The sequence below is a fragment of the Mirounga leonina genome, unplaced genomic scaffold (genome assembly GCF_011800145.1).
Source record: "Mirounga leonina isolate KUSES-001 unplaced genomic scaffold, KU_Mleo_1.0 Mir_174, whole genome shotgun sequence".
Classification (NCBI taxonomy): domain Eukaryota; kingdom Metazoa; phylum Chordata; class Mammalia; order Carnivora; family Phocidae; genus Mirounga; species Mirounga leonina.
The window spans coordinates 84,153,511-84,165,773 of record NW_023270451.1 but is presented as its reverse complement, the minus strand read 5'-3'; the positions used below and the strand labels follow the sequence as shown (position 1 = coordinate 84,165,773).

General features: G+C 60.4%; 2 protein-coding genes across 3 annotated transcripts; both read right to left on the bottom strand.

Moving 5' to 3' along the window:
• Positions 1-26: 26 nt before the first annotated feature.
• Positions 27-11,984, bottom strand: LRRC61 (leucine rich repeat containing 61). 2 transcript variants are annotated; one of them, XM_035021357.1, is made up of 2 exons: positions 11,822-11,984; positions 27-1,594 (listed from the first exon to the last, which is right to left on the bottom strand). In XM_035021357.1, exon 2 carries the CDS (start codon positions 1,527-1,529, stop codon positions 630-632), a length of 900 nt encoding a protein of 299 aa, XP_034877248.1. In that variant the 5' UTR covers positions 1,530-1,594; positions 11,822-11,984; the 3' UTR covers positions 27-629. The 2 variants fall into 2 exon arrangements, with proteins under 2 accessions (XP_034877248.1, XP_034877249.1); XM_035021358.1 differs by lacking the exon at positions 11,822-11,984 and adding an exon at positions 1,761-1,914.
• ZBED6CL (ZBED6 C-terminal like) lies at positions 5,233-11,975 on the bottom strand. Its single transcript, XM_035021356.1, has 2 exons — positions 11,822-11,975; positions 5,233-9,882 (listed from the first exon to the last, which is right to left on the bottom strand). Exon 2 carries the CDS (start codon positions 9,842-9,844, stop codon positions 6,644-6,646), a length of 3,201 nt encoding a protein of 1,066 aa, XP_034877247.1. The 5' UTR covers positions 9,845-9,882; positions 11,822-11,975; the 3' UTR covers positions 5,233-6,643.
• Positions 11,985-12,263: the final 279 nt, after the last annotated feature.

The window sequence follows — 12,263 nt, the reverse complement described above, 5'->3', positions numbered from 1 at the left end:
CACCCACGGAAAATGATAAGCAGTGATGCTTATTAGAACAGAAAGATTTAATAGGGATCAACATGTGTGAGAACGGGCAGCGAGGGCTCCAGGGTGACACAGGACGGGGCCACCAGAGCAGAGGGTCACTGGGACAGGCAACTTTGGAAGGTGGGCCAACACCAGCTTCCCGGCTCTGCCCCCTCCTCTCCCAGGACTGGCTGGGCCAGCGTACACCCCATCCCTGCCTTTCTCACCTCTAGCCTTAGGAAGAAGCAACTCTCTTCCCCTGAGCCTCAGACCGAGCGGCCGGTGAATGGGGGGGGGGGGCAGCGGCTGTGGACGCGGCTGCGCGCGGGCCCTCCCTCCCAGGCTCACGGCGGAGGTGGCGGGACGGCCTCACGCTCTGCCGGCTGCTTGAGCAGGGCTCTTACCCCTGCTAGAGGCCACTGGGGAGGCGTGTCCTTGAACTATGTGCAGGGAGATGTGGAATTTTCCCGAAGGAGCGGGGGTGGGGGGGGCACTGCTCTTAGCAACACGGAGAAAACAGAGCCTGGTCTGCAGGCCCCGTGGCCAGCGTGATGAAACTGAAGACATGCACCAAAGCCGGGCGGCAGATGCGGGCAGCCAGGCCACAGTGTGCCCAGCCGTCACAGGCCACGGGCATACTCAAAACACGAAGGCCGAGTGGTGCCTGCAGGGCTGAGCGCCCGCTCGGCCTGGGCCAGGCTGTCGTTGGCCTGGCGGTCCAGGTCATGGCACTCCCGCAGGGCGTGCTGGAACTGCCGGCAGGCCTCCTCCAGGATGGAGCTGCTCTGGGTGGGCCTCGACTCCCAGTAGCCCGGCTCTACCCAGGGCTGGGCCTCCGTGGCTCGGGGGCCGGGGCTGGAGCCGGGGCGCAGGGAGCTGTCCAGGTCGCGGCACAGCTGGTAGAACTCACTGCCCCGCCCGCTCACGCGCTCGCCGTCGATGACCTTCAGGCCGGGGAGCAGCTCTCGGACGGCCGCCCAGTAGGAAGGGCTGGTGCACAGCGGGTTGCTGAGCCGGGCCAAGGGGTCCCGGAGCCGCAGGTACTCGAGGCCCCGCAGGCCGGCCAGACACTGCAGCTGGCCGGGGGTGGCCAGCAGGTTGCCCGCGGCGTTGAGACTCTGCAGGCTCTCGCAGGCGCCCAGCGGCTCCAGCCCCGTCAGCCGGTTGTCGGCCACGTTGAGCACCGCCAGCTGGCGCAAGCAGGCCAGTGGGCCCAGCTGGGTGAGCGCATTGCCCGACAGGTCCAGCCACTCGAGCCCCAGGCACTCCCCCAGGCAGCCCAGGTCCACCAGCCCCAGGCCCCGGAGCTTCAGCAGCAGGATGGACTCGAGGGCGAACTCACCCGAGCGAGACTTGAGCAGCTGGGGCGTGACACGCACGCCGTCTGCCTCTGCCGGCTTCTCACCCTGGGGCTCCATCGGATGAAGTCTGTCTGGGAGGCCGGGGCCCTGGCGGTTCTGGCTCGGGGACGCGGGCGCCACTGGGGGTCGGCTGACGGCTCGCCCCGAAAAAGGCACCATCCCCTCTGCCTGGGCCAGCGCCGGAGGCCCGTTTCCGATACCCCTGCTCGCGGGCCAGTGGGCTCCTACAGAGAGACAATCACACAGTAAGCGGGCTTCTCCTGAGCACCCCCTGAGCCCGCAGCAGATGACAGCATGAGGTGTCGCCCAGCCTCTCCCACCGGACCGGCCCGGCCAGACCCAAGGACACAGAGCCCTCCTGAGGGAGGGGGGCCAGGCTCCGGCCCCCACCTAAGGGAACCCCTGACAGGCTCCAGCAGTTACAGCTGTACTGGATGGAATTCGGGTGCCATGTGACCGATCCTTTCCATTTTCCGTATCTGCACCGGGAGGCAAAATCTCTTCATTTTCCTTTTTTGGTACCGGCTCATGATCTCTCCTTATTAATTCTGAGGTGTTTCTTTTTAAGCATTTCAATTAATTCCTGAATAGCTAACAGGTCACCACCACCAACCACCTCTTCGGTTTCCTTCCATATGCAGACACAGAGGACAGCATGCTGGGCCTCACTTCGTTCTCTCAAAAATGTCCTCGGCTCAGTGCTTTTTTTTAACATGAGCAATGAATTCAAAATGGTTTCCAGATTGCGTGGGCCGACTTGTAACCTCTGCTTGTGGTCGTGGGGCCTGGAGGCTCAGCTCTCCGCCCAAGATGGGGAGACTGAGGTCAAGGGAAGGAGGTGGCAGCACGGGCAGTCCCAAGGCCGCCACCACCCGCCCTCAGCCCCAGCGGCTGCCGCACTAGCTCTTCACTCTGGCGCCGACAGAAGGGCGTCGAGTCCCGTGTGCCAGGCAGCGCGGGCTAGGGTTAGCCAGAGAAGGTAAGCAGGGCAGAAGGCCAGGCAAAGAAGCCATGCTGGAGGGAAGGACCTGGCTAGCACCTAGGTTCCAGAAAGGCAGGGGAGGGAGGGCCTTTCCAGGCACCAGTGGCTGGGGGCGGCATGAAGCCAGGTGCTAGTGCGAGGGAGGAGGCCTGGGGGAAGGATAGCGGCAATGCCGCCCACAGAGGGGTCAAGGTTTCAGCAGAGAGGAAAACAAGAAGGGATCTCTGTTCCAAGTGGCAGCCTCCCAACCCTGCAGACTCGGGCCAGGCCTGGGCCAGGCAGGGTGACGCCTGCAAAGAACCATAGGATTATTCACTCCTGCTGTTTATAAAACCTGGGTTCCAGGGTATCAACGAGTCCCAAGTCTGCATTTACATAATCCACACCACTTTTTATTTCCCTCTCTGAGGGAGATTTCCCTCACCAGGCCCAGAGTTCCACCCCCTCCCCCAGCCCCTCCCCCCATCTCTGAGCAGGGGGTCCCCTCATCTTAACCTAGCTCCCCTCTATTCTGCAACACTCCTTCATTTCTACTTCATTTCTTTCCAAAAGCGATTCGAGGCATCCACTAAGAAGTCTGGGTCACTGTATTCGAACGGGACCTGCTAGGGCTTGTAAGCAGCGAGAGGGGGTTAAAACTGCTGCCCATGGTGGGGAGGGGTGCAAGAAGGGCACCAGGTACCAGAAGCCTGCCATAAACACTAGGGAGACAAGGCCTTCACCAAAGGTAGTGAGCGCTGGAGAGGAGCGCTCTCTGGAGTCCAGAACAACTTCCAAGGATCTAGTCACATCACTGGATACATGTGGGACACACAGGACAGGCAGGGGGGCAAGAAGACATCCAGTTTGAGATGACTGTGTGCATCCGGCCTAGGAGGCAGTTGGAGCTCTAGGCTGAAGGGATTCAAGCGTTACCTGCAGAGGTGCCCAGTGGGAATGTGCGGCTCACTGGGCCAGCCTTTCCGGGGGACACAGACCTCTTTAGGTATTTGAAGGCCTCTCTCCAGGATGATGCAGAGCCTCCCTAGCCACACACTATTTTGGGGGTGAAAGTGGTCAGGAGGCCCTGGTGTCCAGTGAAAAGGAGCAGTCATGGGCCGACGTCGAGAGAATACCACGTTTATGAGGCTGAATGGAGGGCACTGATGAGCAGCCAGAGGGAGGCGAGTGAGGACACAGTGAGGGACACTGTGTGAAAATGCCCACTGGACTGAGGAGGCTGCTGGGTGGAGCAGGGTCAGGCGGAGGCAAGCCCACACCCCAAGCATGATGGTCAGGGAGTGATGCCCCGAGGAACGGGCTCAGTGACCTCAGGGACCGTCTGGATGTAGGTGGCCGCTGTGGCGGGAAAGGACAAGGGGACCAGAACGGGGTGGGGGGGGGAGGGAACTGTACGTGCTCCCCACATTAAAGCTGGGAGGAACACTTTTGCAGAAGAGGAAACAGAGGAGCCAAGAGCACATTCACTGGAAATCAGGACTTCCGTGCCCCAAAGCCCTGCCTGGCAGGGGACCACAACCCTCCGGCCCACAGCTCTGCGCCTCCCACCCCGGGCCCCGGGCCCTCGCCGGTGACAACACTGCACAGTCACCAAGGTTTTGAAACATGGGTTCTCCAGGCGATGGACCTCTCTCTGCTCCCGGTCCCACCTTACCTGACATCTGCACACCTCAACCAGGCAGGTGTGGGCATGGCCGAGCCGCCCCCCGAGCCGTGCAAACCCAGCTCCCACAGAGGCCGGCAGCACAGAGCAGGCCCCGCAGGATGGAATGGCTCCTCCACACCCAGCTGCTTCAGCGTTCCTCTCTAAAGAACCAGAGTCCTCCTATCCTGGCCCTGCCGTGGAAAGGAGCGCACAGAGGCTCCAGGGCCCACGTGTGTCTGCCAACAGGGCTTGGTTACGTGGATGAGACCAGGACGAAGGCACAGCCGCCGCTCGGCTTTCCTGCGGGACGCCTGTCTTCCCTTGTTCAGGACTGCCTTTGCCAAGTCTCAGTTACCTACCTAGGGAGTGGGCCGGGAAAGGACGCCCACGAGCCGGCCAGGGCAGGCCAGAATTCTGTCCCGGGGAGAGGTGGTCAACGCAGAGCAGCCTCAAGTGCGGGCTCCCGCTGCTGCAGGGAGCCTGGAGACCCCTCCTCAGGCCTGTCCCTCCCGCCCCCATTCACAGTGCAGGTCAGGGCTCTTTACCTCCACACTGCCGCCACTCGAGAGCAGATACGTTATCCTGTGCCTTGGAGGATGTTCGGCAGCATCCGTTTGCCACCCACGAGAGGACAGGAGCAATCCCACCAACAAGCCGTGACAGTCAATGTCTCCAAACATTGACAAATGTCCCCTGAGGGACAAAACCGCATCCCCCACCCCCACCCCAAGAGCTACTGCTTGGGACCAGCAAGCTTCTCTGTCACCCTCTTCCACTCCCCAACTCCCACATGCTCCCGCCCCTGCTGCCTAGCCCCTCTCGCCTGCCAACACTGCAAAGCCGGCTCAGTGACACCACACAGCAGGGACAGCTCAGGGGACTGCAGTGCAGGGCAACACGCCCCCCCCCCCCAACGGCGACTTTAGGGCACCTCATATTCCTGCCTCCCACCCCACGTACTGAGTCAGAATCTGGGAGGGAGGTACAGGACGCCGCAGAGCTGAGAGCAGCGGGGAGAGGCCCAGGGCCACGCTCTGACCTTACCACCCAGCTGCACTTGATTTGGAGTTAGGGACGTCAGAGGTGCAGCCATCATCCAGGGCCCCCCGCGACAAACCTCCCCTCCAGTCCCAGGGGAGCCTAGAACAGCTTGGGGTGGGGGGTGGGCGGGCAGGGAGATGTGACCTAAGCAATTTGGAGGCCAGACTTTAAATCATGCTACTCCGACCATTAAATATGATCTTTACAAACCTTTATTTAAGAAAGAAGATGAGGTAATTATGAAAATACAACATACTCAACAGGACAGAGAGTACAATCCCAAGGTTAAAAAAACGAAGTATGCCCCAGTATTAACAAGACTATCTGAGTGCAAGGATTATGGCTAATTTTTCCTGCTTCCTTACATCATCAGTAACTTCCACATGTCCTACAGTTAATTACTCATAGCGACACATGACTGCCAACCCTTCCAAGGGAGGCCAGGGGACAGGCGTCCCAGGCTCACCCCCACAGCCGGGGCCCAAGCCCAGGTTAGACCTCGAGTGCCTCGCCCCACCTCCGCCTACCGGCCCTCCCTCTCAGAGCCACCCTTCCGGCACCCAAGCACCTCAGGAGAGCCAGGTGTGCATCGTGCATGGGGTGACAGGCCTGCCGCCTAATCCTCCGGCCTCTCCCTTTCCTTCTTTCCTCACCCGATCCCACCAGCTCCTGGGGCTTGCGCACTCAGCTCTGGACCCTGCCCTGAAGGCACTCTGGGCAGTCTGGCACCAGTGGGCCTGATACACATCCTTTTGTGCTTCCAGGGAGAGGATTTGCCCTTTGCAAGTGACCAGGGAAAAGGGGAGGTGTGGGCGCTGCAGGAGGGATATACATGTAGCTACCTACAGCCTGGATAGCCGTGAAGCTCTTTCGGAGACTGCTTTCACTGTAGAAAGGAAGAAACCCCAGGGTCTCCAGCAGTCTGGAAACAAACCATGGGTAAGAGGGCCGTTCTGAGGACTGGGTCCATCGGCCGTCCGCAACTCACACCTCCTCACCGGCTGGGCAGTCCCATCAGCTGGGGTGCTCTGGCCACTCTGGAATCCACAAGAAAGTACCGACCCCAAGAAGACTGGTGCGTGCGTGTGTGCATACGCTTCCCTCTTAACACGGCTACTCTACTTCAGGGCTTCTTTCTTCTACAGTGAAAGCAACTGTGGCCAAAAGCTTCCATAGCTTAGCAGGCCCTAGCTGGTTGAGCAGATTTCCCATCTGCCAGCACCCATGCCTCTTCTTGTCCCTCGTCACTTTTTGAGAAAGCAGAGCTCTTAAGGGCACGAGACGTACACGGACAAGTTGCACGGGCCCTTACTACCCACCAACACTGCGAAAGGGCGCTGCAGCTTAGAGAAGCGTGTAGTACAACTTCCCAGTCACTTCTGGACACAGTTAACCTTTCCTATGCACAAACTGCTAGAAATAAATGAAGCAATGGGTGGATGGAAAAACATCATCTCCCTGGGGGAAAAGGCAACCTGTCAAGAATTGAGAAACTGTCCTTATTCCTTCCAAACAGGTTTAGGACTCCAGCCATCCCCGTCTAACGCCCTAGAGTGCACATTCTGTTCTCCCCCGAGCCCAGGCACAGTTCCCACAGGCAGACTTTCAGGGAGTCAGACGGAGGTCCACCTTGCTGGTCTGCTCCCCCTCGGCTAGGTCTCCACGGGGGAAGAGGAGGGGAGGGGCGATGTAGTTGGGGAAATTCTCCAGGTTGGTCTTCAAGAAGAGGAGACGCTCAACGGTCTCCACTGGGAGAGGGGCACTGGGCTGCACAAAGGCAGGGCTGTCCAGGGAGGCACAGACACTTCCAGAGAAGGCCCCTGTTGGGGGACAGGACAGATAGACAGTGGCCAGTCTTGCCAGAGCTGGCCAGACCTCCTGCCTCTTCTCCCAGTAAACCAGCGGGTCCTCCTGGGCGCCAATCGTCTCATTCTCACGCAGGTACTTCTTGACGATGATGCTAGCCAGGTGGCTCTCGGTGGACAGGGAGGCCCCGCTTCTCTTGGACGCCAGCAGCCCCACACTTTCCAGCTGCTCCAGCAAGCTCCTCTCCTTCTGGCCGAGCAGCAGAGACCCAGAGCTGCTTCTGTGTGCAGGCTCTTTCCGGCCCTTCCCCTCGGCCCCAAGGCTCCTGGCGCCCGCATGCATGCTCTTGGGGCCGTGCGGGGAGGGGGAGGGAGGCAAGGAGTATTCGCACACCATGATCTCCTTCACCTTGTACACGAGAACTTGCTTCCAGTGGTCGATGTCGGCCCCCGTGGGCAGGATGGCCTCGATCTTGCCCTTGAAGCGGGGGTCAAGCAGGGTCGCCAGCACGAACTCCTTGCGGTGGAAGAGCTCGTTGAGCCGGCAGTCTGTGGCGAGCTGCAGGGCCAAGCCCTTGGCCAGCCGGACGGCGGCACCCACCTCCGCACCGCCCTGCTCCTCCAAGTGCCGCTGCACCTGCTCCAGGAGGATGTGCAGGTAACGGAGCTGTGGCAGCACTTGGCTCAAGGACGCCTGCGCGGCGCTCGCCTCCCGGACCGCCGTCTGGAAGGGCTGCAGGAGCGTGACCAGACTGTCCGTCAGGCTCCAGAACGCGGGCGACAGGGCGGCGCCGGCCTTGCCCAGCTGGTGCTTCGCCTCGTACTCCCGCAGCGGCCGCTGCTGCGCCACCAGCCACTCCATCAAGTGGTAGGCGGACCCCCAGTGGTCTGAGAGCTCCCAAAAGGGCTGGTGGGCCGGGAGGCCGCACTGCCGCTGCAGCCGGGTCAGGAGGCGCCGGGCCCCTGCAGAGCCTTGGAAATGGCTGCAGATGGCCCTGACCGTACCCAGGACGATCTGGACGCTCTGATGGTGACTCAGGAAGTTTGTCACCAGGGAGTCGAGGCAGTGGGCAAAGCAGGGGAGGTGGGTGTAGCCCTCCGTCCTCACTGCCTGCTCCAGGCTGAGGCAGCTGCCCGATACCAGGAAGCCGGGTCGCAGGGAGCTTCGGCTGAGCCACAGGCTCACCTGCTCCCGCAGCTCCCGCTGCCTCTCCTCTGCAGTGCTCTCCCGGGGCAGGCCTCGAACCCAGAGCACGGCGTGCTTCCTCGGGCTCTCCGCCGCCGCCAGCCGACCGCCCGGCCGTATCGCTCCCCAGTGCGCACTGACGGCCACATAGTCCACATCTGCGTCCTGGGCGGCAGCGGACATGGTGAGGTGGACGCAGCTGCCCTCGGCCCACTGCATCTCCCGACACACCTGCTCGCCGACCGCTTCACGGAGCAGAGGCAAGGCTTTATCAGAGAAGAAGGCCGGAGGCGGCACGCGGTAGCAAGGGTCGGCCTGGGCCATAAACCTTCTGAAAGGCAGGGACGAAACAAAGGAGAGCGGCAACGCCAGGCCACAGAGCAACTCCGCGATGCCGTGGTTCCAGGCCTGCGCTCGGGGCGGGCAGGGGGCAGCGGCGCCACCCTGGGCCTCCGTGACCGCCAGCGGGAGCGCGGCAGGTTCATCTTTGGTGGAAGCGGGCAAGAGCGGTGGAGCCGGGAACAGCTGCTCAGGGGAGGCATCGGGGCAGCGTCCTGGCGAGGGGAGCCCCTCGGGGGCAAGGCTAGTGGCGCTGGCGGGCAGGCCCTTGTGCTTTTTGTCCCCAGTCCCTCCCCTCTTCTCCCCTGGGCTGGCTGCGGTCGGCCTTCTCTCTCTCTCCAGCCCATGCTTACTCACCAAGTGGTGGACCAGGCCTGAGGCCTGGAAATGCCCCTTCAATTGGCCGTGCCTGACACTGGCATGACACAGAGTGCAGGGGACAGGGCAGACATTCTTGCAGTCAGTGGTAAAGAGCTGTCTGATATCGGACGCGGGCTTCGGACCCACGGCGTCCAGAGCGCCGGAGGAATGCCTGGGGAAGGCCCAGCCCTTGGTCTCTGCCTTCAGAGTCCTGACCAGCTTCTTCAGGCAGGGCGGCTTCTGGAGGCTCACCAGGGATGATGTCTCCCCGACAGCAGCAAGCAAATGCCTTTTCTTCCACTTCTTGAGGCGCCGCACCTCCCTGGCCAGATGGGCTATGAGGACGTCAGCCTGCTTTACCTTCTCGCTCTCAATGGGCTGGCCCACCTTGGACCTGTCCGGACTGGCCGCCTGGACTGGCGCTGGGGTCAAGGGGGACTGGCCAGAGCTGAGCACTGGGTCTCTCGACTTCTTCAGTGTCAGCTCTCCCTCCTCTCTCTGTCCACGTGCCTTCTGTTTGGACACCTTCTTCTCAGGCTGCCCAGGGGGCTCCGGCCCAAGCACAGATTTGAGGCTATAGAGGCCAGAGTCTCCCTTCGGCTTATTCCGCCCAGGGCTGGCCAGGCACTTTGTATGGGAGGCAGCCGCATGAAGATCAGGGCTCCCCAGGGAGCAGGCTTTTCTCTTCTCGCTGTAGACATGGAGGCCCAGGGTGCCTTCTTCCTGCTCCTCCAGGAAAACTTGGCCAGGTAAAGGGACCGACGAGGAACTGGGGAGGGGATAAGGTCTCTTCCTTGGTAGGGGCAGATCCCTCTCACTCCCCTTTGGGGATACAGAGGATCTGATTTTCCTGTGACCACTGACGGCCCTCTCTTCTATGTCTACAAACTCTAGTTTAACCTCAGTCTCCAGCAGGCGCCCCCCAGCACCCCAGCCAAGTCCGTGAGAGGTATTGGTAGCTCTGGTGTGAAACTTGGAGCTAGGAGAAGCCAGGGGAGCAGCCGGGCTCCTGGGTCTGGTCATGGAGGAGTCAGCACACACAGGCGGCTCCAGCCCCACTGATCCTGAAGGTGTATGTCTCTTGGGGGGCTTCCTGAGTGTTTCTACTTCCAACATGCTTGGGAACTTGGGGGAAATGAGAAGATGGGCGCAGGCTGCAAAGCAAGATGAAAAGAATGGCTCTCAGCTGCCCTACTCAACTCTGGGGACCATGAGGGGGAAGGCAAGGCTGGAGGGGAGAGGAGCGAGCAGAAGATGCAGGCGTGGTGAGATCCTAGGAAATCAGCCCCAGGACAAAACTCTCAAGACCACAACCTCCTTGGTGAGGGCTGGCATTCACTCCTGCAGACTGGATGGAGCGGCCCTCAACAGGAATCCCCACAGCCCTCTGTACCTTAGCGGGCTCAACATCCCTCTGTGCCAAGCTAACTGAGGTTTCTCTCTTTTCTTTCCATGTTCACTGAGAATCTAGCAGGCACGTGGCAAGTTTCCTTTGTTGCAGATACACTAGAAGACAGGCAAAGCCCCCGTGTGACCGTGGCTTCCAGGCTGCCTGGCGAGACAGACGTGAATAAAAGACTCGTGCTCACATCATGGAAAGCTAGAGCCACCATGCAGGTGTGAAGGAGCGACACTTGCAGTTGTGAGACCCCAAGGAGGGGACCGACCTCGCCAAGATGTCAGGCAGGTTTCCCTGGAAGAGGTGCAAGTGCCAGGTGCTGTAAGCTCAGGCCAGGAGGGAGTGGAGCCTAGGTCTCTGCAGCCCGCGCACCTGGGCTGTACCTGTCACCCAGCAGGGGACCAGAAGTAGGTCACGATACCAGGTACTCGGCAGTGACGCCACCAGCGGCCTTGCCAGATCTTTTGCAGTTCTTTGTCTAGAAGTCAGCCTGCACTCAGAAACGCAGGACAGGAACACAGAGCAGGACAGCCCCTAAGGCCAGAGACTCATGCCCCCTGGTGTCCTGTCACTCCTCTCTCCCTGTCCCAGAAAGACTCCTGAAGGGCTGCTCACACTTCCTCACCTCCCACGCCCCTCGAAGCCTGCTCCTCTGACTCCGGCCCCCGCCACTCCCTGGCACTGCTTTTGCCAAGGCCACCGGCGTCCCCCTTGGCACCTCCTCCAATGGACTTCTCTGCAAGCGCTGGGCTGCCGGCCCACATCCTCTGTTTGGAACGCCACCTTCCTGTGGCCCTGGAGCACCCCACGTTCTTGGTTTTCCTCTCACCTGCAACTCCTTTGCAGTCTCTGGTCTGGTCCCTCTTCCTCCCGCCTGTTCCTTCCTGCTGTTGCCCATGGTTCCTGCCCAAGCCCCGTATCTCATTCTGCACACCCTCTCCAACTGGGGCTGCATTCACACACTGACACACGGGCCTCCGTCTGGCTCCGAGACCTCTCTTCAGCTTCCCCTCTTCCACCTGCTCTTCCTACGGTCACCGCAATCTCGTCAACGGGACAGCTGTTCGCCCAGATGCTCCGACCCCAAGCCAAGGCACAATCCCGAACTCCCTTCCCTTGCTCGTTCTCCCAGAGATTAGGTCACATTCAGATCCAGGCACAACAGAAAAGAGACACGAAGAAGTCAGAAAAAAAGTATGTGGAAAAGGAAGGAAAGGAAAAGCCCAGCGCTAGAATGCATTTCTCTGGACAAAGGGAGAGTCATAGGAAGGTGACCTAACAGCCCCACCACACACATCGAAAAGCAAGTGGGCTTCGTCTCCTCACACCAGAATGACATATAGGCTCAACAAGATTTAAAACCAGTACGTTCTGACACTGAGTGATGTTCAACATTAAGAAGAATCACCAGGGAGGGCAGGGATGGCCCGCCTTTACAGGTGGCAAGCCCACTGAGGCAGCTCCAGGAAGATTCTGCCCGTGGATGAGGGGGGGCAACGTGATGCTCATGCTGAGCCCCCATCTCAGGACCAGAGGCATCACCTCGGGCCCACTGCCCAGGAACTCAGCCGCCACACCAAACGTCTGACCTCCACGGGGCACTGTGGATGGGCCGGACGAGGTCTCCAATGAGATGGGAGACACCGTCCTGGACCCAGAAGTGCCCTGAGATGTCAGAACTGGAGTGGGCTTACCTCAGTCTGATCTTATGACTGAAGAACTGGAAATCCAGAGTGGGAGCGTGATGATCAGTGGCAGAGCGGAAGAGCAGAGCTGGCTACGGGCCTCCAGAAGCAGTCTGTAGGCGTCATCCCCACTGAGAACTCAGAGCAGGCTACTGAAACCAGGCCCGCGCCAGACCTGCCTCACTGGTGACGGCCGAGGAAAGGGAAAAACCTGTGTGTTAGGACTGCAGCCGGGGCCACACCGATCCCATTCTGTTCTCCAATTAGCCTTGTCCCATCCGCACATCTGTTTTCTGTAGATACTCTCCATCCACTCGACTATGTAACAAGAATTCCTCGGATACCTACCATCAGCCAGCACTGTGCCCTAAAGACACACATACAGGACAGGAAGTGCCCGGCTGGTGCTCGGGGCTCAGGACAAGAAGACAACTTGGAAGTGGGTCCGTGA

Excerpts from the sequence above, each read along its gene's own strand:
- LRRC61 (XM_035021357.1), bottom strand. The coding sequence starts at position 1,529 with ATGGTGCCTTTTTCGGGGCGAGCCGTCAGCCGACCCCCAGTGGCGCCC.
- ZBED6CL (XM_035021356.1), bottom strand. The coding sequence starts at position 9,844 with ATGTTGGAAGTAGAAACACTCAGGAAGCCCCCCAAGAGACATACACCT.